At 37.8% G+C, this 25,876-nt stretch overlaps 2 protein-coding genes across 2 annotated transcripts; one reads left to right on the top strand and one right to left on the bottom strand.

Moving 5' to 3' along the window:
* The first annotated feature begins 3,993 nt into the window (after positions 1 to 3,993).
* Positions 3,994 to 6,797, top strand: LOC149018470 (geraniol 8-hydroxylase-like). Its single transcript, XM_089154362.1, has 2 exons — positions 3,994 to 5,088; positions 5,808 to 6,797. Exons 1-2 carry the CDS (start codon positions 4,120 to 4,122, stop codon positions 6,432 to 6,434), a joined length of 1,596 nt encoding a protein of 531 aa, XP_089010488.1. The 5' UTR covers positions 3,994 to 4,119; the 3' UTR covers positions 6,435 to 6,797.
* Positions 6,798 to 16,182: 9,385 nt separating this feature from the next.
* LOC149018469 (tetraspanin-8-like) lies at positions 16,183 to 18,024 on the bottom strand. The gene is made up of 2 exons (XM_089152708.1): positions 17,280 to 18,024; positions 16,183 to 16,717 (listed from the first exon to the last, which is right to left on the bottom strand). Exons 1-2 carry the CDS (start codon positions 17,784 to 17,786, stop codon positions 16,418 to 16,420), a joined length of 807 nt encoding a protein of 268 aa, XP_089008834.1. The 5' UTR covers positions 17,787 to 18,024; the 3' UTR covers positions 16,183 to 16,417.
* Between the last annotated feature and the right edge of the window lie 7,852 nt (positions 18,025 to 25,876).

The raw sequence follows: 25,876 nt of genomic DNA, 5'->3' as shown, positions 1-25,876 counted from the left end.
TGATCACTGAAGTAAGCCCCCAGTATACCAAAAAGTTGTGAATTAGCATACTCGAAATGACAGACTTCATTAATTTGACTCTTGCTGCCTAGTAGAGCAACTATCCCTTCCATCCCTATAATTGTGCTCTAATATGAACCAATAGTAGCAAAATCAGTCCTTCGTTGCTTTACCATGGGAGCAAATCTTTGTTCACTAGGGCAAGTGCACCCTCTTATAGTCTTTGTTCATAAGCAAGAGCACGTTTACAATTCTAATCCAACATAGACTACAATTACCTATGAAGGTAGGATATTATCTATCAAGGGGTGTGACACCTTGTCCCGTGAGTGAGTGTGATGCAAGTGAGTGAATGCACAAATGAGACCTTGCTAGACTTCAGAGTTGATGATTCCAAAGAGCCCACTATCACCGTAGTCTTGATTTTCTTGGAAGGGTAGTTCAACGTACACACAAGGGTGAGAGGCTAGAACTCTTGGATTGGGTGGGAATACTTATAATTGATCACTTAAGAGAGTGGAGGTTATGAGCACTTTTGAGGGTCTTCAATAGAAGGGGTTTTGGTATTTATAATGTCCTAAAAACCCTTTTGATTTAATTCCGAATGGATAGAAAAGAGTAAAATTTTTCTAAAATGACAAGCCTTTTTGTACAAATGGCTTGCCCTTTATAAATGATGTGCCTTTGGACAAATGGATCAAATCCATTTCACTTATGGGATGGTACATGTGCTCAGAGGTGAACCAATTATTGTAAAAAGGCTCGCCGTTTTTTGATAAGTGGCAAATCATTTAGGATAGTAGTGCCTTATTTGGTTTTTCTAGGGTTTTTGGTCCTCGTAACCAACCCTACGTCCAAGTTGACTATACCTAGCATATGGTGTTCAAGCTTCTAGTCCACATGCTCCTAATGCTGATTTAGCCTTCAACCATGTCTTGGTTCCATTCAATTGTGACTTGATCTTCCTTGCCTTTGTTCCATTGTCATGATACATATGGTTCATTTGACTTGATCTAATTACACACATCTTAAACAAGACATTAGTTCCTTATGTTTGTTATCATCAAAATTAATTACGGCCTAATGCAGCATTCCCCAACACCTGGGTTTTGTTTATGGTGCGCTGATGGCACGTGACCTTGGTATTTTAAAGTTACAGGTGGAGTTAGATTCAATGTTTGTGGTGTTGGTAGTTTCTTCACAGAAAGTCCCTTGGTTTGTGATTCACTAGTAGCATGTCTTGTTGCATTATTTGGAAAGCATAGTTTGAAGGATAAGACATTGTTATCGTGAGGTAAACTTGTTAGCAGGCTTCTTAGCATAATATCCTATGAAGGACCATACTTCTTGTACTCTTGATGAGTGGCTTGAGCATGTTCAACATGAGCTGTGGTCGCATGCTCTTTAGCAACCTAGGTTTTGGTTTGGGTGATCTATGTTGTTGCTCTATGAATCGTTGGGGAAGTCAAATTGGTTCCAGGTTATGGTTTCTATCTTGCTATTATTCTTTTAAAGCACTAGATGGAGGAACTTGTGAATATAAGTGTATTGGGGGCAACTGATGTCACAAGGATGAGAGTGTTTAGTTTGAATAATGGCGTAGTCAAGTTGGATTATTACCTCAGCAATTAAGAAAATCAAGCTGGGGTTGAATCCTTAATCGCATAGGAAAGTTTTTTGCATTGCCATTGATCTAGCTAGCATGTAAAGCCTACATCTCTGAGATTGAATCCACAAACCACATTGGAAACAGTCTTTCAATCGTGAAATCTAGGAAGGGATCTCTGGACTTCATTACCATAGTTGATAGGATTGGTCCTAGAATCGCTGGATTTATCCAAGAAGGACAAGAAGGAAACGATGGGATTTATCCAATACGTTTGTTGGCAATTGTGGTTGGCCCGTAATGCTAGAATCTTTAAGGAGAAGCAAGCGATGCCTGAGGAGGTCATTCGTGCTGCTCAAAGGGCTTTCGGTGAATTTGTTGCAGCTCAGGGAGGGAGCAACGTTAATTAGCTACAATTTTCTGATCCACGGCCAAAGAATTGGAGCCCTCTTAGTGGGTTTGTCTTGAAGTTAAATTGTGAGTGCTTTCTGTAATGTTCCTTTAAAATTTGAATGAACGTTTTATTATCAATAATAAATAAATTTTCAATACTGAAACCAACCACACTCCGTGCAAATTTTGGTATACACAATATTTTAACATGCATTATTATGTATATTAACTAAATGATACTAGTTAATCAAATAAAATTATGCAATAATCTATTTTCTAAATTTTGTTACAGCATCAACTTGATGGTCCATATCAAATTTTTATCCATGCAGAATCAATATCAATATTTGATTTACATCTATTATTTTCACGTAGAAAGAAAGGAATAGATCTCTACCGTACATGAGAGGTGGAACATCTCTAGAAACATCTCTAAGTGTGAAACCCATGAGTTAGTATATGGTGGAGGTTTGCTCGATGCCTCTGGGGGTTGAGATTTTCTCTCATATTTTTGTCTTTTGGATTTCTATATTCTATGAACATATTTAAACAAAACATACGTGTTGTTTGAACAAATTAATTAATCAAAATGACAAAAACAGCTATAAGTTAATACTAATGCTAACAATATCTTCACAAAATTTAATTCCAAATGGCATTGTTATGCCAGTAAGAAAAGCAACACTGTTTATATGATTCAAGAAATCATTATCAGTATCAACCTACCCGAGCTGTTTTATTCAATAAGGTGACCTCATATTCATACATATAATGTACATAAATGTTTGTTTTTTAAAGGGTTCAGATTCGTTATGTACTTCGACAACACCCTCAAATGATAATTTTATATTTATTTAACGATATGGCAGGATTTTATCCCTAATCCCAAAAAGATTTGAACAAATTAAATAACCAAAATAAATTGTCACTATTATGACATTAATGCTGTTTTTCTATATAAAGTGACATATAGAGTATTAAAAAATGCTCCTTATTACAATCTCTTTGAATGATGAAATTAAAAATTTAACACTTAAATTTATTAATTTTTGTAAGGGTAATCTGGGTATTTCCTAGGATTTTGGTTTCTATTGAACCGGTTTTGGTTCACTTTGGTTCACTTCATTGTATATGTGTTTCTGAGCCGGTTTGATTCAGTCGTATGCAAAACACTGTTCTGCGAATTTGGGGAAATCAGAGAGAAAGCTCAAAGAAGACGACGATGGCGATTCTCCTTTCTTCTCCTTCGATCTTCATGTTTGAAGGTGGTTTCAAGCGATGAGACATGGTTTGTGATCGGCGTGAAGAGTGGAAGACTTGACGGTGATTTGGTGCCATATGGTTGCCCTATTGTGGTTATCTTGTACATATCAACCTTTGATCTTGTAAGTCTATCTTTCTTCCATAGTAGATCGGACTCCATTCTTGAGTCCGGAGACGTAGTTTCAAAAGAACCGAACTCCGTAATCAAATGCCCGAGTCTTCTTCTTCTTGCTTTCATTTTTCGTGGTATATCACACATGACCGAATAGTTAGGTTAGGATTATAGGTCGTGTTTCTTTTCTTGTTTCAATCTGATAAATCGAATAAGTTAATCACCATTACCGATCATGAATTAAGAACTGAAAATATTAATTTTATTTTGTCATGTTTAAACTTGTTGGTAAGAAAAAATAAAAAATATTTGATCACATGATCCACAAGAAGTTTGATTCCCTGACTAGTGAAAAAATTTCAAATAAATGGAAACGATAAATTTTCAATTACCATCTTACATGCTAAAATTAGGGTTTTTCTAAAGCAACCTTACCTGGCCCCAATCTCAAAGATTAATTACAGAGAATTATAAGAAAATGAATTATAATGGACGAAAATATTTTATTAACTATTGCGCTGATGCAAGGATTACATCTCGATCCTTAGTGTCTTCATGCACGCAAAAATATTTTATATGAATAGAAGATAATAGATTGTACGATGTCGGTTACAGATTTGACGTCTTCATCACCATCACCATTTTAACTTGATTGATCATCCACGCGAAAACATATCTCTTGCATACTTGCTTGATTTTATATAAAGAACATCAAAGATCCTGCAATCCTGCAAGCCTGCATTCTATGATTGGGCATCAAATCATGGCATCAAATCTTTCCTTTGATCTTAAAGAAAAGATCTTTGGATACAATTTCTTTGGAGCTGGTTTAACTCTTGCAGTACTCCTAACAGTAGGGTACATATGGATAACCAAGAAACTCAAAGAGAAACAGGTTCCATTGCCTCCGGGGCCAAGAGGACTTCCGATCATCGGAAACCTCCCATTTCTTGATTCCAATCTGCACTCTTGCTTTGCAGATTTGGCTCAAATCTATGGTCCAATCTTGAAAGTTCGACTTGGAAGACGACTTTGTGTTGTTATAAGCTCACCATCAGTAGCTAAAGAGATTTTCAAAGATCTTGACACCATCTTCGCCAACCATGATCGTTCTATTGTGGGAGTTGCAGCTACTTACGGTGGTGTTGACATAGCTTTTGCTCCTCATGGTGACCATTGGCGCATGCTACGCAAAGTATGTGTTAGAGATATGCTGAACAACACAAAGCTTGACAATTTATATGAACTTCGCAGAAGAGAAGTTCGTGAGATGGTTCATGAAACCTATACAAGCAGCATTGGAACTTCTGTAGATATTGGTGAGTTGATGCTTCAGACCACTTTCAGTGTTGTAACGAGCATGTTATGGGGTGATACAATCGAAGGAGAGAACAGGAAGCGTGTTGTGGCTGAATCTAGACAAGTTATGGCTAAAGTTTCTGAGCTTTTTGCTGAAACAAACTTTGGGGAGTTCTTTCCTGCTGTTGCTCGGTTTGATTTACAGCAGATAGAGCGAAGGATGAAGGTAGTGTTGTCATGGTTTGATAGGATATTTGATTCTATCATCGATCTTAGGCTGGACATGGAGAAGATGGAAGAAGGAGAAGGGCTATATGAAGAAACCAAGGATTTTTTGCAGGTTTTGCTCAAGCTCAAGGACCCAACAGACCCAAAGAAGCCTTTCAATAGGACTCACCTCAAGGCTATGCTTTTGGTATCTTCTATACCTTACATCTTACCATATATTTTGCTTCTTTCTTTTTTCTTTGCTTTTGAAACGGTATGAGTCTATTTAGAAATGGCTGAAATGAAATATGAGTCCGTTTTCAAAAGGTGTGATTCCTCTCCATCCGATAGCCTGCCCTTTCGATGGTAGAACTGACAGGACGGACAAGGGGCTTAGACAGAGAGGATCCAAATCCTTATTTTTAAGGACGTTTTCAGTGCTGCCTCTTGAGTTACCCCTAAAAATAAAGCCATCCCCTGAGTTACCCAACATATCAGCCAAACCCTCTATTACTAATACCGTTAGTTTCAATTACTTTTATTTATCTACTTTTAGCATTACCTCCACATCTTAAGCGAAAAATGAGCAGAAGAAAGTTTTTAAAAAATGATATTTGTGGGAGAATATAAATCATGTAGAAGATGCAAGAATGAAAGAAGAGGAGTGGTTGCTAACGGTAGAAGAAGACAAAAACGAGTTGAGCATAGGGTTTTTTGGTTCAAGTGTATTCTTGTCCTTTGAAAATGTTTAATTTACGTACGTCAGCATTTAATTATGATTCTGATTCACTATGGCAGGGGTATTGTTGTTGATATAGTTTCCCCCTATAAGGCATTTGACTGACAAGTTGAATAACTTAGGGGGTCAAATTATCATATGCTTTAATAATTTAGAAAATAATTGTCTGATGACTTGTCACTTGACAGGATATGATATTGGCTGGCACTAAGACAATATCAACTACAATGGAGTGGGCAATGGCAGAATTGATCAAGAATCCAGAAGTAATGAAGAAAACCCAGGAAGAATTGAAGGAAATAGTTGGGATGGATAGAGTCATAGAAGAGTCCCATTTGTCTGATCTGCCTTATTTAAGAGCAGTGGTTAAAGAGACCCTACGTTTGCACACATCAATCCCTCTTTTGATCCCTAGATGTCCAAGCCAATCTTGCATTGTGAATGGTTATATGGTTCCAAAGGGTACAATGATCTTTGTAAATGCATGGGCAATACACAGGGATCCTATGTATTGGAAGAACCCTTTGGAGTTTCAACCTGAGAGGTTCTTGGAAACTGGTGATGAGTTTGAATACAGCGGAAATGATTTTCGGTTTATTCCTTTAGGATCAGGAAGAAGGGTTTGTGTTGGTGTTCCTTTAGCAGAGAAGATGTTACCACATATACTGGGATCACTGTTGCATTCATTTGAATGGAAATTGCCTGAAGGGGTAGAGCTTGATATGTCTGAGAAGTTTGGTTTAGAACTGAGGTTAACAAAACCTCTCATGGCTGTTCCATTGCCAAGGTTATCTGATCCAAAGCTGTATGATTAGAATTATTTCTAATCGAGGACCTGAAAGCTGCATTATTGTCATTGTGTGACAGAAAAAGGAAGGTTTATGTGTTCTAAATAAAATTAACATATGATGATTTCATGAGAATAAAAATATTTAGAAAGTTTGGTAAAAATAACTTTTCATGAGTACCATCACTTATTTCTCATATGCTTCATGGTGTTTGTCGCATGCTCTGACCAAAGATCATTGGTTACTAAATTGCTAAATGGGTTTTCAAGCTTATGTAAAATGCAATTTGGGTAAGCATGAGAACAAAATAGATGATGATGATGAGAACCTGTTCGTTCAAAGAAATATTGTCCAGGTGACAAATTAAGTGGCCCCATCGGTTTGGATGGATTTATTTTTATATAAAAAAAACATTAAAATGAAGCTTGAAGTTTTTTGAGAAAGAAAATACCTTAGGGCCTGATTGGTTATCTAAATTCAGGGATTTCAAATCTGTGGATTCATGAATCAGAGATTTATACTTGTTTGGTTGAAAAACATCCTTTGGATTCATGAAATCTAGGGATTTCACTTTTTTGCCTAAAAATGTGAATTAAGTCATTCTTGGGTCTTGAGTGAAATCCATAGATTCCACCCTAAGTATAAAATGAATGAAATTAGCGGATTCATGAGGAGTAACTCGACGGAACTCAACGAACTTCGATAGATTTGAGGCTAACCAGACAGTTAATTTTTTGAACCATGAATCCATATATTTGAAATCTATAGATTTGAAATCTCATTTTATTTGAAATCCCTAGATTCATGTAACCAAACAAGCCCTTAGAGATTGGTTGCAATAGGAATGGGCTGGCTCGGGCTTCACAAAAGCCTAATCGCACCCATGAATGCTCCTAATTTATAACTAAGACCAATTCTGGCCTAATGCTACATCAGCACCTAAAAGTTGTCCTTAAGCTTGAATCTTGATAAGCCAAACTAAGCCCAACCCTACCCTGATTGTCTCTAGTTGGTGTGAGTCAAGATGGGTTGGCCCCAACCCGGACTCATCATGCCCTTATCCTACCCCTTGACCTCGGCCCTAACTCTACCAACTATAAAGCCTATAGCTCTGCTGAATGTGTGACAGTCCAGCATTATTGCCAGTAATACCATGAGACCTTATGTTCACCCCTCCATGCCAATAGACCTCTAAGGCTCCCTCCACCAAAGAGATACCCAAGCTCTTCCCTTGTTCCCTTAGCCACATATGAACACACATAAACCGTTTGTGTTGAAGAAAAGGATACTTCTGATGAAGAGATTGTGCTTTAAGGTAAGAGGGGGTCACAAAACCAAGTGTAGAAGGAAACCACCTTGGTCTAATACTGAAAGGTGAACAATACGTAAACAAGGCGGTGGAAGAAGGATTGATTAAAGCGTGGAGACCCTGCTTTCCTGTGGAGGTAACGATTATAAAGAAAAATCAATACATGTTCTGCTTCTAGCACGAGATAGATACAAGGAATGTTTTGATGGAGGTTCCATGGTCAGTGTCAGGGAATCTAATGATATTAGAGAAGTGGAATGAAGAGCAGAAGTGGTCCTTTACACATAGTAAAGTTTGGGTACAGTTACATAACAATCCTAGCAATATTAATGAGAAGACTAAATTCATGGCGATGGCTAGGAAGAGAGGCAAACCATTGAGCTTTATGACCATTGAAGGCAAAATGTTTGGAGGACGAGTGAACTACCTCAAAGTAAGAGTGAAGGTTAGCATTCGAAAACCCTTGAGATTCTCGCTGACTGTAAGAAGGTTATCAAGACCTCCTAATCAAGTTAACGTCATATTTGAAAGGTTGCCTTACATTTGCTTTTATTGTGCTCTATTAGGTCACGATGAGGAGAGATGCACAAAATACTTTAAAGACATTAAAGAGCGCCAACTCACCCACAAGATGCAAAGTAGTAGAGAAATGCCCTTTAGCACCACAAAGTAAATGGGGTCCTAATCAGAAAGGTTTCACCCCTAATAATCGCATGGTCCATAAAGCTAAGGTTCTCTTGGCTTCAGATTTTATGGAGAAGAATAGTGAGGAGTCTACCCAAGCTCCGGCCAACAGTGATGATCCCAAGGCGGAGTACCATATTGAAAAAGAAGACGATGGGAAGAACAACGGACTAAATAACACAAAAACTATGATAGGTTTTTGCAGACTTTTCAGAGATTAGAAATAAATGTTGAGGTAACAAGTCAAATCTCTTTGGCGGGAGAAGCTTCCTTAGTGGTGATTCTGAAGCAAACACTCCTCTACTCGGCACATCCCTTTTGCTTCCATCATACCTAATGATCCGACCATGAATGTGCTTGCTCCACTTCAAAATTTCCTAAGGCAAAGTTCCCAACACTCTAAAACCCTTCGACATTGCTTGCAACATATGGCGAGTTCTTCGCTTTCATGAGTTAATAACCTGTGACCAAGTAACCCTAACATCTCTTTAAATCACACAGATGTCAACCTTGGTACAATGTCACTGCTACAAATCATGCCTCATACCAACCCCATACCCAATGAACCAAACCAAACAAACCATTGTCCTCCACATATCTAAACCGAGCCCTCTTAACCCAGCCTACTGTTTCAAGGGCCCATGATGATCAGTAAAGCCCAAAACAATAATCCTATGTCTTTATGTCCCAAAACACAACAATAATTGGATCCCAATCCAATTAGTTCAATTTATCTTCACAAAATCATACCATGCCCTTTCCTTCCAAATCCCAAACAGAAGCCACGCTTACCCTCCTCCCATCAACAAGGCAGAGTATACCTCCCGGGGGAAGTGATCAGGCAGCGAAGAGATCTACAAATAAGGGTGGAAAGAAGATAGGGAACCTCAAACAAAGTGTTCTTATGGTTTCAAAAAATTTGAAGCCCTCCAAACGACACACAAAAGGTAAAATGGCTTTAGGGGTGTAAATGGATAACCGAAATCCGCTTCCGAATTCGTATCTGCATCCATTTAGGGGTATCCGAATCCGTCCGATTATTAATAGGATGCGGATATGGTATACCCCTTTCTTACCGATTATTATCCCGATAAAATTATCCGATTAAGTTACTTATTTAGATTTATTATTCTTATTTTTATAAATTTTACTTATGATATGTAACTATTTTTCTAGATTTTCTACTAAAATAGCTACCAAAGTTGCTAAATTCTTAAATTTCAAACCTAGCCCTCACAAATAAAAAAGTACAAATGTAAATAGGTAGTCAAACTTGTATTCAATCTATATTTATGCCCATTTAGAAGAATCTACTTAAGAAAATAACTATCCGATTATCATCCGAATCCAACAGAATCCGTCCAAAAACCGATAGGATATTATCTGAATCCGTCCGAATATAATAGGATGCGGATATGGATATACCACTATCCGATCCGAATCCGGTCCTTTTACACCCCTAAATGGCTTCTAAAGAAAGCTTGGTTAATGCAATTGAGGAGCAGTCAGAGAAGACTACCCAGAAGAAACCTTTTTTATTGACTAGACCTCTGGTGACTAGGGTGATACAATCCTACGGGGAATCATGAAACTCTTGAGTTGAAATTCTCGTAGTTTGGGGAACCCATGTACAATTCATGCACTAAGGAATCTGATAAATTCCAACTCCCCAGATTTGGTTTTTCTGATGGAGTCTAAAAGTGATAGAAATACTATTTTGAATGTTAGAAGAAGGCTAAAGTTTGATGCGCATGTTACAGTGGATCCTAGAGGTTTGGTAGGGGATTAGTTTTAATGTGGAAAGATTATGTAAGGGTGCAAGTGTTGTATTTTGATGAGAATATATTATTGATGCACAAGTGTTTTTGAATCGCGGGAAGATGTTCTAGCTAACTTGTGTGTATAGGGCTCCACAGAGAGATTCACACCAACAGGTTTGGGATACCCTGACTCACTTGGGGAGAAACAAACATGAAGAATGGTTGAGTGTGGGTGACTTTAATTCCTTTGTTGACTTGTATGAAAAAGAAGGAAGCAATAAGGAAGGAAGAAGGGATTGTGTGGGTTTCAAAAGAATGATTATTGATTGTAACCTTATGGACTTGGGTGACAATGGCCCTACTTTCACTTGGCGTAATCGAAGGGCAAGAGAAGCTCTCGTTCGTGTGAGGTTGGATATATCCCTTGCGAATCCCAAGTGGAGTGGTTTATGAAAATGTAGTTGTATTTGTTAAACTAGCTTGGGCTTTAGACCATAATCCAATCCTTTTTTATACTTGACGGTGGCAATGCTATTGATCTTAGACCATTTAGGTTTAAAGTTGTTTGGATCCGGCAAGCCCAATGTAAGGATATAGTAGCTAGTTTGGAGCCAATAGTCTAATGATAGTTCATCTTCCCAGTTGTCAAGAACCTTAATGGGTGGAAGCATAAATTAAAAAATGGAACTGAGAAGTTTTTGGGCACATTCAATCAAAAATCAGAAATTTGAAAGAGGAGATAGGGATTGTCCAAGCCAGACCATCTAGTTATGAGTCTCAACTAGCCAAAAGAATGTTGCACGCACAATTGGGGGAAGAGCTTACAAGGAAGGAAATTCTTTGGAGGCAAAAATCTCATGTGGATTGGATTATGAGATCAAAAGTCGGCCTTCTTTCATGTCACAACTATGTAGAGGCGCCAAAGAAACAAAATTTTGAAACTTGAACAGGATAATGACCAATGGACTACTTGCATTGAACAGGTGTATTCAGAATTGTTACATCACTTTAGAGGGGTTGTGGAATCTGATGGAGTGGACAATGAAGCAATTGAGGCAGCTCTGGAGAACATTCAACCTATTATTTCGATGGAGTAGAATATTAGGCTTGAGGCTGTTCCTACTGAAGAAGAAATATTCAGAGCTTTGAATGACATGGGGCCTTTTAAAAGCCCAGGCCCCAGTGGTTTTCCTCCCCTCTTCTATAAATTTTTTGGCAAATCAGTAAGGATCAGGTGGTGGATGTCATCATTAAGTTCTTTCCCCTTGAACAAGAAACCCTACGGTTGACTCTTCTTTGTCTTCCTCTACCATCTGCAACCACTCATCTTCTTCCATTGTTGTTGGTCTTCTTAATTTCAATTCTTGCATGAATATCTTTTTGTTTTCCTCTCCTTTGCCATCTTCTTCCCTTAGAATGTGGGGATAAGATTGGAATAATAGTAAGAAACTAATTGAGACCACGGTGTTGGTAATAGGGGTCAATTGATAAATTGGAGAACTCAAGGGGTGACAGCAATATTAGGGGTAACTCAGGGGATGGTGTTGAAAATATCCCAAGAATAAAGCTTCCAAACTATTATTATTTTGAAAAAGAAAATGTATAATAAAAATATAAAAAATAATTTCATAATTCACCTATTCCTACATTTGCATCAATCTTTCTTTCCTCTCTTCTTTTTATTTTTTTGGGCTAAAAGCAAAAAGAAAAAAGAAAAAAATTACATCCATCAAAAAGCAAAAAGAAAAAAATTCACCGATTCCTATATCTGCATCAATCTTTTTTTATTGTAATAAAAGCAAAAAGAAAAAAATTACTACATTACAATCATACATAGCTTGAGAGGATCCTCAACCACTCAATCCCGCAACTATAGTTGCCCCCAATCTCACAGGAACTTCAAAATTTAGAACAGCATGCCTACATAATTAGAAATGACAACGAGGGCACCAATAGGCATCTCACTCTAAGTCACTCCTAATCATGGTTGACCAAGGTAAATTAACTTAGAAAATTTCAAGTCTAGCTGCTGCTCCAGCGAGAATGTCAACTGCAGTGTTTGTCTCTCTATAGCAATGAGAAATTTTCCACTAAGGTGAAGCCAAGAATGCCTCAAGCCCTCTCTATTTTTGAAGAACACACCAAGGGATGCGTTGTTACTGTATTAGAAACACAACACACATCTACAATAGAATCGCATTTTATCCAGAGCTTAGGAAATTTCAGAATACAAGCCCACTCTAGACCATGTAATGGTGTTTTAAATTCTACTTCAAATTTTGACTTGATGCATCTAGCCCTTTCCCTTCCTGGGTTACCCAACGAGTTGCCATCAATATTCAACTTTACCCAACCTTGTGAAGGCAAGTTCAAAAAAACGTTCTGAGGAGAAGAAGTGTTGCTGGTTCATAAATCAGATCTAAGTAATGTGATCTTATGAGCACACTTTGAGTCATTCACTTACCAACAAAAGAGTAAGAACCTTGCCCCAAACTAAATACTAGAAACATCACACACTCCTGCAAGTCAAAGCATTTCAGATTTCGCACCAAACATATATATAATGGGATTAGAATGCAACCATTCAATCATCCAATTCCCAACTCACATCTTTTCGACTGAATCTGCTGCCACTTTATTGCCTCTTGTATTTTATACCTGAATCATTTGTTATAATAGAAATAAATAAATGAAACAAAGAAACAATCAAACATCCAAGCTAAAATAATTATTTGTCTAATATCAATGACAATTAGGGTCGAGATCAAAGCCAAAATCAAGCCCAAACCTCAAGGCCAAAAAGCAAGGACTGGTTGGGTTGGACAAGTATTAATCCCAAGTCCCCAACCCCTGACTTAGCACCAAACATTCTAACCCTAACTTGCCTTCAAGGACAAAATCTTGAGCCCCAAGCCTTATTTAGATTCAAAACAAGTCTTGTCAAATCAAGGCCACTAGGCCAATCTTGCACTCCTAATTAGAGAGATATGAAAAAGGGGCAATCATATATCAAGAAAAATAAGCTATTGTCATCCCCATCAAGCTTGATCTTGCCTCTCTTTTTGTTAGAGATAAGATAGGATTTGAATCTTTTCCAACAGTAGCACCAAATTTGCACTTATCCACATGAAATCATGAATTCAACTTTGAAAAGTAGATTGGCAAGACTGTAATTGTTGTTTGTATATGACTCTTGGTTGTTGTAGAAGTCTTAATAATAGCTTACATAGATAGAGTCCTAGTGCAGGTGATTCTCCATCATTCGAATTAATTGAATTCGAGTTTGAATTCTAATTCTGAATGGAATCCAAAGATCAGTGCACAATCTCAATGCTTTTATCTTTTAATTGTTGTGACTGAGTGATTAACCTGAAAAATACATAAAGAAATTCGATAGCAGAGTTTGGTTCCAAAAACCCACATCTCTAGAGCTTAGGGAGCTCAATCCACTATGAATCAAAGGAAAAACATTACAAGATATCTGCCGAAACCTGATCGAGCCTAAATCTCATACCCAAGACCTTGAAACCACACAAAATCGATCAAGATGAACCGTGAAGGTACAGAACAGCAAATAACCAAGGGCGAAATGACATATTAGCTCTCTCTTGTTCTTTCTTTGAACATAAATTAGTGAACACATTTATAACATCAAAATTAGATTCAATAATTAGTAAATAGAGGTAGGTGAAGAAATACACTTTTTGTGACATGGGGAATAACGTATAGAAAATAGATTGCAGTTGCTGTTGCTGTAACTTGTAAGGAACTAAAACTCTTGACTTGATGGGGAACAGAACTTGAAGTTGCGGGTGCCAGTGGAAGAACTCAACAGTGAAGATGATGATTATCTAGTTATCAGTTTTAGTGCCGTTTAATGTCATTAAAGCAAACTACTTTCAATGGATACTTTATATGGGAAAGTATCAGTTTTGTTAATTTTTCAATGAAGGCCTTAACTTTGGTACAGTTCCCCAGTTTTAATAGTTCCCCGATGACCTTTCAAAAAGCTGGTTCTTTAACTCTCTTGTCCATCTGAATTCTCCAGCATTAAACACTCCCGAGGAGTTCAGAATTGAAGAATGGTTGTTGCAGATTAGCTTGCAGGTCTTATCTATACCAACTCAGCAAAGCAGTAACTGGATTCGTTGTTTTGGAAAAAGATAAGAAATTTGTCTCAGCAGAGGAGTAATTGGATTCTTTGTATTGAAAGAAGATAAAGGATTTCTGGGTTAGCAAAGGAGCTTTGTATTAGAAGAAGATTTTAAAAAAATTCTGGGTTTCTGGGTAGCATATTCAATCGCTGTAGCATGTATGACTCTTACAATTTGATATCATTTGGGGACATTAAAGTTCCATTTCCTTAGTTGCTATTGATGATTATGAAAATCGAAATTTGTTGTGCTAACGTTTCTCTTCCTTGTTCTGACAAACTGCTATGTTAGTGGAAAAAAATAATGGAATAGTTGATATGAGAATAATGATCTGCTTTTATGTGCCAATCAAATAGACTTGAGTTTATTTAGATTAAAAACAAATTTTTTTTTCCAAACAAAGAAATAGATTTGGGATACCAGTAAGCGTGATTAAACTGAAACATCTTTTCCTGAAAATTTATATCAAAGACTTAACAAAGAAGAGAGGAGCAAACATTTACGACTCTCCCATCTTCTACGTCTGTTCCAGCCTTTGAAAAAGTCCTTGGGATCAGGTTTACCAAACACAATTTTATGAATAAATAAATAAATGTTGTAGCCTTGTAGGTGAGTATATCAGAACAGAAGCAGGCCTGAAAAAAACTCCATTGTGTATATTACAACCAATAAATTGTTTTGATATAATTAAAAGTAGAGTATAGATGTTCTATCTTTTGTGTTCTTCTCATACTTTTATACCACACAATAATGACGGGATCCACCTCTTATACTGATCAAAATGAATCAAAGATTGAATTTTCGGTTGACCCCATCGTTAAATGATTCATATTCTTAACATAGCGTGCTCTCTGGAGCTTTATTTTTTTGAATTTTCATCATACCATATTCCATGGTCCAAGCCCATGCCCATGAAATAGGGGTCAAATGCAGGTCACGGTAGCACGTGGAGCAAGGTGAGTTGTAAATGGGATGATGATGAGAGCAAGAAGGCATCCGGATCCTCACCCCGTCGGGTAGCACAGAGTGCTCCCCGACCACACAAAACAGTGGGGCCCACGGATGAAATTTTAAATTTTTGTTTTTGTTTTTTCCAAAAAAGTGTTTTTCACCGTAGTCCCCACTGTTTTGTGTGGTCGGGAACCCGCCCGTCGGGGGAGCTGATCCTAACTCAGCAAGAAGATCAGTGCAAGGTGTATTTTGTCACCCACCTGTATGAGGTTAGGCATGCCTAAAATCTTATTAACTTTTTCCACCTTTGAAGTTAAAGGTTAAGAGTATTTGGGTTTAATTGAAAAAATTAACAGTTAATCTTAAAGAGGGAGAAGATAATTTTGTAAGGTGTCATTTACTATATTACTATATGTAGTAGAATAAATTTTCATATTTTCTAATTATTGTTGAACCACTTAAAATTGATTAGGTACCAACAAGATAGACCAAAGATGAAACTCCTTTCTAAATGTACATAATGAAAAAAAAACATATGAGAATAGTAAGATCCATAGAAGATCCCAGAGACTACAAACATACCATGTTAAAAAGGGAATTAACAGGGACATGCAGGGACTCGAAAAAGAATCCAATCCAGGCAACAAGGTCCTACCACCATGCTGGTGCAACCTAACTTTACACTCCAGTGGAAAGAACTATTTTTGTTCACCAAAAAAAAAAGAAAGAACTGTTTTTATTATTATATGTTAAAAGATGCTTAGGAGATTAGAAAACAAAAGCATCTGGACTTTGGACATAGATTACATCTGGGTTTTCTTTTAAAGGTAAAGATTGCGTTTGAGTTCATTAGTTGACCAACATATAGAAAGATTTGGCAGGGTGGATTGATTAGGTAAGCCAGAATCTCTAAAGTATCATTCTTAAAGTTGCTTACCATTTCAATAACCAGAGGCTAAGAAAGTAAGAACAGATGCACAAATGAGGGGAATAGATTACATTACGAAATACCCACAAACAGAACTGTACAAGAAACACAGGCATGTTCATAACTATCTACTGGAAATCAAATGGAAAAACAGAGTCAAACAAACAAATCAGCAAATTAAGTTCTCAATCTCTACAGTAGATTATTCAAATAAGATGGAGATTCTATGGGCGACCCTTCCATCCTGAATAATTATCCCTCCTGTTGTTCCTGAAAGCACAGCAGCCAATGGAATAGACTACAACGAGGAAAACAAGGAAGATAACGTTGATAATGGCCACAATCTTCCAATTACTCTTGACGTTTTGTAACACTCCAGCCTTGCAAGATTGGCAGTTGTAGCAGAGATCACTGTTGTTCCAAGTTGTGCAGTCAGGGTCAGTGGAGCTTGTGGTTGTGCTGGTCCATTCAATTGCAGTCACGTAGGTGTAGTTACAGGAAGATGGAGGCTTACAGCAACCAGACTGCAGATCACATGGAAAAGGATGAAACAGAGGAAAAAAGATTAGAACTTCAATTGGAATTTGCACTCGAAAGAAGAAACCCTTGTGGGGTTCTTCTCAAAATTTATGACCTGAGAACCTAAAAAAAAATTCACAAGAAGAAAGACACTGAAAACCCAATTCCCAGTTTACATTTTGTTTCAGTGGAACATAGAAGAAGATTTTGCAGAAGCCCACAAACCAAATAAATGAACTTCTACCCAAAAATAAGGGGGAAAAAAGAAGGGGGGTTTGATCTAAGCAGATCCAGTTTTAGAAATCAGACTAATAAAATTCACAAATATGCCGAAAACCGAAAACATATTTCAGAGATTTCCTTGTTCTTTTAAAAGAATTAGTCGGGAAAAACAGCAAGGAACAGTAGATAAGAACAGAAAGATAAAGAAAAGAAACCAAGAACTCTCTCATGTACTGAATAAGAGAAAATATGGCATAGGGTTAAGAAAAAAAGAGGAAATTACAGAAACAAAAACCTTCAGAACCCCAGAATGAGCAAAATAGTGTTAGGGGCAACGATTTATACCTGAATTGGAGACAAATTGGTACTATAGAACTGTTGTACGTCGTCATTCACAGTCTCGTTAGCGAGAGTCTGGCAAACCTTGCTATCCATCAAACAACTCTTGATGTTGTTCCAGTTGGTGGAGTCGTTAACCCTCTTCTGCAACCAATTCGAATAGTCTCCCAATCTATACTCCTTAAACCCTTTACCAGAAACAGCCTCTCCAGCACCCTTGTTAGTAACAACGAAAGCGAAGATGGTTATACCGAAGAGAGCAAGAATAAGAACAAACATCACAAGAAGGTAAACCCAGAGAAGCCATGAAACACGGCAACATGCACCGACGAGTCCTGCAAGAGAAATAACCATAAGAAACACGCCAAGAGCGATAACGGGCTTCTGCAAAAACTTCTCACAGATCGTATCCCCCTTGCTGCTTAGCCATATCCCTGCTGCCAAGATCGGAATCGAGAGAAGGAAGGTTATGAAGTTCAAGATCCCAATCAGATTGTTACTGAGACGAAACATTTTCAGTCTGGTTCTGAAATCGAATTAGAGTAGAGTAAGAAGAATGGAATTGATGGAAGAAATCGATGAAGAGTTGGGATACTTTATACAGAATTGAGTGGGAATCGTGGGGTTTCAGTTTACAGAGAGAAGGTTCATGTGGGTTTCTTTTCTCGTGTTCTTGCGCTTTAGATAAGTAGTTTTCATTTAGGGGAGTGTTTGGTTTGTGTTTCAGTTTTGACGGTTTCAGTCTGAAATTTGTATTTCTAAATAACGGTTAGCGTAGCGCACCAAGTGGTTTTCTTTTATTTTTGTCTGGTTTTTTATCCAGTAGAAATCAAGAGCACGAAGAACGGATGGAGTGGAATATACACGTGGCAGATTTAAAGCTTGCATTTTTTGTCTGAGTCCCAGGCCCCCAACCAAGGTGGGTCCCACTACAAGAAACATGATGAAAAACGAAAACACGTGTTTATCTGGTTATGAAAATATTTTTTTTATTTTTTTTAAATGACGCGGCATAAAAATCTTAAGGATGAACACGCGGTGATGCATTTCCACACGGTTGCGTCGCCGCGGGTGCGACTTGAATGGAGGAGATCGGTTAGTGTGAATCGTTGACCCGTTACTTAATTTATTTTTATGCTAAGTGGTGTCATATTATTGGTCAAAGGGAAACTCTAATATCACAACCGGCATGGTTCCTCCTGTTTCTCTGTCAAGGTTGATCTTCACAAGGCATAGGATTTCTTTCAATGGAGCTTCCTGTTTACATTGTTGATGAAATTAAACATTTCGCTTTTTTTTTGGGGCATTGTCTACCCTTTTGTAATGTTTTCCAACATGTTTTAGCCATTCTAAATACTTGTAGTATTGCGGCCAAGCTTATATGATACCTGCTCCACATTGGACGCTCTACACTCCTACGGAGTCCAAATCCTCTGCTCCCAACTGTAACATACACCATTGTTTCTACTCTTACAAGAGTGTGGGTCCTGCACTGTCCGAGTTGACACAATGCGGCACCTACATTCTTGTGATGGTGGGAGTTGGGGTGTATGGGACAGCTAGGGGGCGTTTGGCATAGATGCTACATTGATCTCAAACGTCCGTTTCACAAAATGGTAAGAATCCACTTATGTGAAAAGGACAGTTGAGATTTCGATCTTGAATGTAGGCATTAATGCACAACACTGAAGCACGACCCAACTGGGAGTAGAGGATCCAAATTCTATGGAGTGACTACATGTCTGTCAAGTGGATCTTTGGTTGATTCGGACTATTTTGTAATATTGAAGTGTTGGGACATTGTGCAACGATTGTACATGTAGCAGTTTTGTGCACTCTAGTTAAGAACCTGGCTTCTCAGTGGAGAGGTCGTGGTTCAACCCTTGCCGTATTTGTTAAGAAAAAAAAAGGTTTTGTACCCTCAAGAAGGTAGAGGTTACAACCACTCTCTTATACTCCTCCTTGGCCAAAGACACTTCCATTTGGTTAGGAGAAGCAAAAGGAACATACACTATCAAGTGTGCTTGGCAGTTGGCACCGTGTTAAGAAGCATCTCAATCTGTTCCTTGGTCATCACTTGTCTAGTTCCCTGCATGCCAACCTCGTTTCTTCTTTCACACATGGTTGGCCATTCAGGGATGTTTGCCAACTTGAGTTTCTTTAAACCAGTGGGGAATTGACATTTCACCCACATATCCTCTATGGGGTTCCGCACCAAAAACCAACAACCATCTCTTCTTCCATTGATCCTTTTCCGCAATAGTTTGGAAGGGTGTCTTGATTCTTAATTGTTGTATAGTCTTAGTCCCACATCTAGTAAAAGTAGGAGTTGTTATCCCATATCGAATAGAAGTGGGAGTTTGTTGAGAGTTTTAGGCTCAATTCGAGTAGATGTGGGAGAAAGTAGGATGGGAATAGGGTATAAAATGATGCCTCCCCCTCCACATGTAATTCATTCCAAAATCTTCCCTCTTGTATATTTCTTTATCTATAGTGGATTTTTCTCTCTTGCCCGTGGTTTTTTCCCTTTAAGGGTTTTCCACGTAAATTCTTGTGTTCTTCTTTTCTCTTATTTGCTGATTGTTTTATTCGGTGGGTTTTTCATAACCCAATAGTGATATCAGAGCAAGGTTTTGTTTTCATCTACGGAGGTGCTGTAGAAAATTTTTGAAGTCATTATTCACGTGTTTGTTTTCTTTTCAAGTATCTTAAAAATGTATATTGGGTGATTAGTTGCATGTCTATGGAAAATTTTGTCTAAGGAATCTGGTATTTAAGCGGACCGATTGTGTCCCTCCAGTCTTTCCTAAAAATTTTCCTAGTGTATTTTGGTTCAACAATATATCAGTTGGAGGTAACCTGAGGAAATACTTTTCACGTGAAATAGTGGGAGGTATTCTGTAGTCAACAACAGTTCGTGATAGAAGCAATGGCAGCAAAGATCAACATTGATAAGTTTGACGGCACAAAATTCTCATTATGAAAGATGAAGATGAAGATGAAAGCATTATTGATAGAGGATAACTACCTAGAAGCCATCAATAATCGGCCGGTGAAGATCATAGATAACGAAAAGTGGAACAAAATAGATGCAATGGTCCTTTCCAATTTGCATATAGGATTATCTGATGAAATTTTAGCGGGCATATAAGAGAAGAAAACTGCTAAGGAGGTTTGAGATCATCTCATCAAATTGTATGAAACCAAGTCACTTCACAACAAAATTTTCTTAAAGAGAAAGTTGTATACCTCACGGATGTCAGAATCTACATCAGTTACAGAACATATACATACTCTGACTTCGTTATGTTCTCAACTTTTAACGTTGGGACATAATGTTACGCCACAGGAACATACTGAAATTTTACTCCAAAGTCTTCCAGATTCATATGACCATGTCATCATCAATTTAACAAGTAATATCCTCTATGATTATCTGGTATTTGATGATGTTGCTGCTGCAATTCTTGAAGAATAAAATTGACGAAAAAGCAGGGAAGATAGACAGGCAAGCTCACAACAAGCAGAAGCTCTATCTATGACGCGAGGAAGGTCAATGGAACTGTGATTCCAGTGGGAGTCACAATCAAGGGAGGTCAAAATCCAGGGGTAAGAAGAATTTCAAGTGCTATAATTGTGACAGAAGGGGACATTTCAAAAATGAATGTCGATTAAAAAATGGTGTAGATAAGGCAGAAACATCTCAAGGATGCGTTGCTGAAGGAAATATTTTTTTACAGCAACGCAGCAACGGTATCCAAGGATAGATTGGAGCTCACTGATGCTTGGATCTTGGATTCGGGAGCAACATGGCACATGACCTCTTGCAGATATTGGTTTCACACTTATGAACCTATCTCTACAGAGTCTATGTACATGGGAAATGATCATGCCTTGGAGATTGCTGGAATTGGTACCATCAAATTGAAGATGTATGATGGTATGATACAAACTATTCAAAATGTGAGGCATGTGAAGGGCCTAAAGAAAAATCTATTGTCTTTGGGACAGTTAGATGAAATTAGGTGCAAGACCCGCATCCAAAATGGAATGATGAGGATTGTCAAAGGAGCGCTAGTTGTAATGAAGGCTGAAAGGGGCGCTGCAAATTTGTACAAATTAATGGGAGAAACGTGTTTGGAGGCAAAAGCATCAGTTGCATCAACCGGTACTACGGAAGAGATGACAAAAGTGTGGTATCAAAAATTGGGCCACATGTCAGAGCAAGGGTTGATGGTTCTCGCCGAACTAAAATTACTCTCGGGCCTCACAAAGGTTTCATTACCCTTTTGTGAGCACTATGTTACAAGTAAACAACATAGATTGAAGTTCAATGCATCTGCTTCCAGGAGTAAAAGTATTCTGGAATTAGTTCATTCTGATGTTTGGCAAGCACTTGTTACATCTCTGGGAGGAGCAAGGTACTTTGTATCTTTTATTGATGATTATTCCAAAAGATGTTGGGTGTTTCCTATCAAGAAGAAGTTAGATGTGTTTTCAGTTTTCAAAACATTTAAAGCGCAAATTGAATGAGAAACTGAGAAGAAAATCAAGTGCCTCAGAACGGACAATGGCGGAGAATATACATAGGATGACTTCGTTGAGTTTTGTAATCAAGAAGGCATCAAGAGACAATTCACGGTGGCTTACACTCCTCAACATAATGGAGTAGCGGAGCGGATGAATAGAACTCTACTCGAAAGAACGAAAGCCTTGCTAAGAACTTCAAGTATGGCTAAGTTCTTTTGGGCAGAAGCCGTAAATGCTGCCTGCTATGTGATTAATCGATCACCATCAAGATCAATTGATCTGAAGACACCGATGGAGATGTGGACTGGCAAGCCAGTTGATTATTCACGCCTCACACATATTTGGGAGTCTTGTCTACGTGATGTATTTTTCCCAAGAAATTTTGGAATTGGATCCAAAATCCAAAAAGTGCAAATTCTTAGGATACGCTGATGGAGTCAAGGGGTATCGATTATGGGATCCCACTGCCCACAAGGTCGTCATCAACAGAGACATCATTTTTGCAGAAAATAAGCTGCAGAACTTCAATAGAAATTCCGGAGAGTTCAACAGTTCATGAGGAAGAGAAGTCCAATCCAGAAAATTCTTTTGGAGCAGAATCAGAAAACGAGGAACAAGTACCAGTTGAGTCTACAACTGTAGAAGTTTGACGGTCAACTCATGAAAGACATACACCAACCTGACAGTCTGATTATATTATGGAGAGAAATGTTGCATATTGTCTTCTAATAGAAGATGGAGAGCCATTAGCATTCAAAGAAGCAATTGATAGCTCAGAAGCGTCACATTGGATGGCAGCTATGCAGGAAGAACTAGAAGCTCTTCATAAGAATAAAACGTGGGAGCTTGTACTTTTACCGCACGGAAGGAAGCCCATTGGTAACAAATGGGTTTACAAGATCAAACGAAACACTGATGATCAAGTAGAGCGGTATCGTGCAAGATTGATGGTCAAATGATATGCTCAGAAAGAAGGTGTCGATTTTACAGAAATCTTTTCTCCAGTGGTTTGACTTACTACTATCCGGATGGTTCTGGCATTTTGTGCTACGTTTGATCTACATCTTGAGTAGTTAGATGTAAAAACTGCATTTCTTCATGGAGATCTTGAAGAAGAAATCTATATGTTCTAACCAGAAGGTTTTGAAGAACCAGAAAAGAAGAACTTGATTTGCAGGTTGAACAAATCTCTATACGGCTTAAAACAAGCGCCAAGATGTTGGTATAAGAGATTTGATTCATTCATATTGAGCCTTGGATACAACAAACTTGCTTCAAACCCTTGTGCGTATTACAAGAGGTTTGGTGGTGATGACTTCATTATTTTGTTGTTGTATGTTGATGATATGTTGGTATCAGGCCCCAACAAAAATCATATTGTAGAATTAAAGGCTCAGTTGGCTAGGGAATTTGAAATGAAGGATTTGGGACCCGCAAACAAGATTCTAGGGATGCAAATTCACCAAGACAGAAATAACAAGAAGATTTGGCTATCTTAGAAGAGTTACTTAAAGAAAAATCTTGCGCCGCTTCAATATGCAAGACTGTAAGCCAGTTTCTACCCCGCTTCCTGTTGTATGTGTCCTAGGAATGAAGCAGAGAGGATGGAGGTGTCTCAAGTACCGTATGCATCAGTAGTGGGGAGTCTGATGTTTGCTATGATATGTACAAGACCAAACATTGCACATGCAGTGGGAGTGGTTAGTCGTCACATGGCGAATCCAGGACGAGAACATTGGATTACTGTGAAGAGGATCCTAAGATATGTTAAAGGAACCTCGGATGTTGCTCTATGTTATGGAGGATCTGAATTTACTATCAGAGGATATGTTGATTCTGATTTTGCAGGTGATCTTGATAAAAGGAGATCCACTACTAGCTATGTGTTTACAATTGCAGGAGGAGCTATGAGCTGGGCATCTAAACTACAGACAGTTGTAGCACTGTCTACAACAGAAGCTGAGTATATGGCAGCTACACAAGCTTGTAAAGAAGCAATCTGGATAAGAAGATTCATGGAAGAACGTGGGCACAAACACGAGAAGATTCTCTTGTATTGTGACAGTCAGAGTGCCTTGCACATTGCAATGAATTCAACTTTTCATTCCAGGACAAGACACATAGAAGTACAATATCATTTTGTTCGTGAACTGGTGGAAGACGGAATGGTGGATATACAGAAAATCCACACGAAAAAGAATCTAGCAGATGCATTGACAAAGGCAATCAACACTGACAAGTTCATTTCGTACAGATCCTTGTATGGCTTGACAGAGACGTAGACAACATGGTGGTGGCAAGATAGAAAATGGTGTGGACATTAATTGGTTCTCAATCTAATCTCCAAGTGGGAGATTGTTGTATAGTCTTAGTCCCACATCTAATAAAAGTAGGAGTTGTTATCCCACATCGAAAAGAATAGGAGTTTGTTGAGAGTTTTAGTTTCAGTTCGAGTAGATGTGGGAGAAGGTAGGATGGGGAGAGGCTATAAAAAGATGTCTCCCCCTCCACATGTAATTCATCCCAAAATCTTCCCTCTTGTATATTTCTTTATCTATAGTGAAGTTTTCTCTCTTGCTCGTGGTTTTTTCCCTTTGAGGGTTTTCCACGTAAATTCTTGTGTTCTTCTTTTCTCTTATTTGCTGATTGTTCTATTTGGTGGGTTTTTCATAACCCAACATTAATGGCTACTAGCATGAACCTTTCATTACTTGGCAAAGGAACTTGAGTGGTTGCAAACCCATTTCAAAGGAGATTCATTGATGTCCCAGTCTCGGAATTCAGCTTCATTGTCGCTGTTTACCGAATTTGGGAGGCCTATAATCACCGTACTCTTTGAAAGGGCGATGCTATAACGAGTGCTCTATAATACTCATGGTCGTTTCAAAAACATGAATTGCTGAGTAGTTGACACGGTTGAACATCACTGCTTCTTTGATTCCTAGAGGATCCCTATGACATATTACCACTCACATGAGCAACATCTAGTCCAGGCTTGTTATTTTGTTCACCGCCTGCATGAGGATATATAATGCGGCTGCAGACTTCCTCGCAGATCATGCATGTAACTAGTGAAGCTAAGGTTACTTTTCTTGTTCACATTTGCTTGCCCCTTCGTCTCAGTTGCATAACATGAATGGGCATGTGTGTTACTGTCTGTAATTTATCTTCTCTATTATTTATCTATATATCAAGCACCTTAGTTATCGGAAAACAAAAAAAAAAAAACTTTGAATTAGAAAGAGAGAGTTTAGAGAGAGATTAATTCATTTGGTAAAAGATCAACTTCTCATAGTACGTACAAAGTCTAAGTTAGAGTTTCAAACTAGGGGCAAAAGCCCACATATATGAAATAATTTTTCTTCTTTTTTTTTTTTTTTTTTTTTTTTTTTTTTTTTTTTTTTTTTTTTTTTTTTTTTTTTTTTTTTTTTTTTTTTTTTTTTTTTTTTTTTTTTTTTTTTTTTTTTTTTTTTTTTTATAACCTCTTAACCAGAGCAATTATAGTGAAAAACATATCTAGTCATAGTACTGTCTATATTGGTATTTCCTATGGTTAACCTTAGTAGCCATTATCTCAAAAATGTTCCTAATATTGAAGAGTTTTGAAGCCAAATGGGGATCATTTTTGGAGGGCATGTTGTGTCATTCTTCCCTTGTAGTAGAAGTTGCATCTCCTCTTCATTGCACTAGATTTCATGTATTTGTATTCCTTTGGTGTGCGTTGTTTCTATTCCATCTAGAATGCCATGTTATTCCTTTTTGTTTTTCCGTGGATAGAATTATAAAAAATCTCACACTCCATTTTGATACAGTTAGGGTTTAAGGGAATATCATTTTGAATAGAATAAAGTAGGGCTCAAGGTTAATTTGAGATTCCTTGAGATTAGTTGTTAGTAGTTTCAAATCTCTTATTCACCTAGTTACGATGGTCAATACCTTTACTAGATTAGGATCTTTATCATTATAAACCTTCAAGTTTCTCTATATTCAATAGATACATGTTTATAGATGCCAAGTTTTTGTACCCGATATGGAGAATATCCGACCTGTTCTATCTTGTTCATTCTTCCCGT

The sequence above is a fragment of the Hakea prostrata genome, chromosome 4 (genome assembly GCF_041222555.1).
Source record: "Hakea prostrata isolate BN-2017 chromosome 4, UWA_Hpros_2, whole genome shotgun sequence".
In the NCBI taxonomy this organism is placed as follows: Eukaryota; Viridiplantae; Streptophyta; class Magnoliopsida; order Proteales; family Proteaceae; genus Hakea; species Hakea prostrata.
Note: the sequence above shows the minus strand (reverse complement) of the source record. Positions and strands in the feature narration are given on the sequence as shown.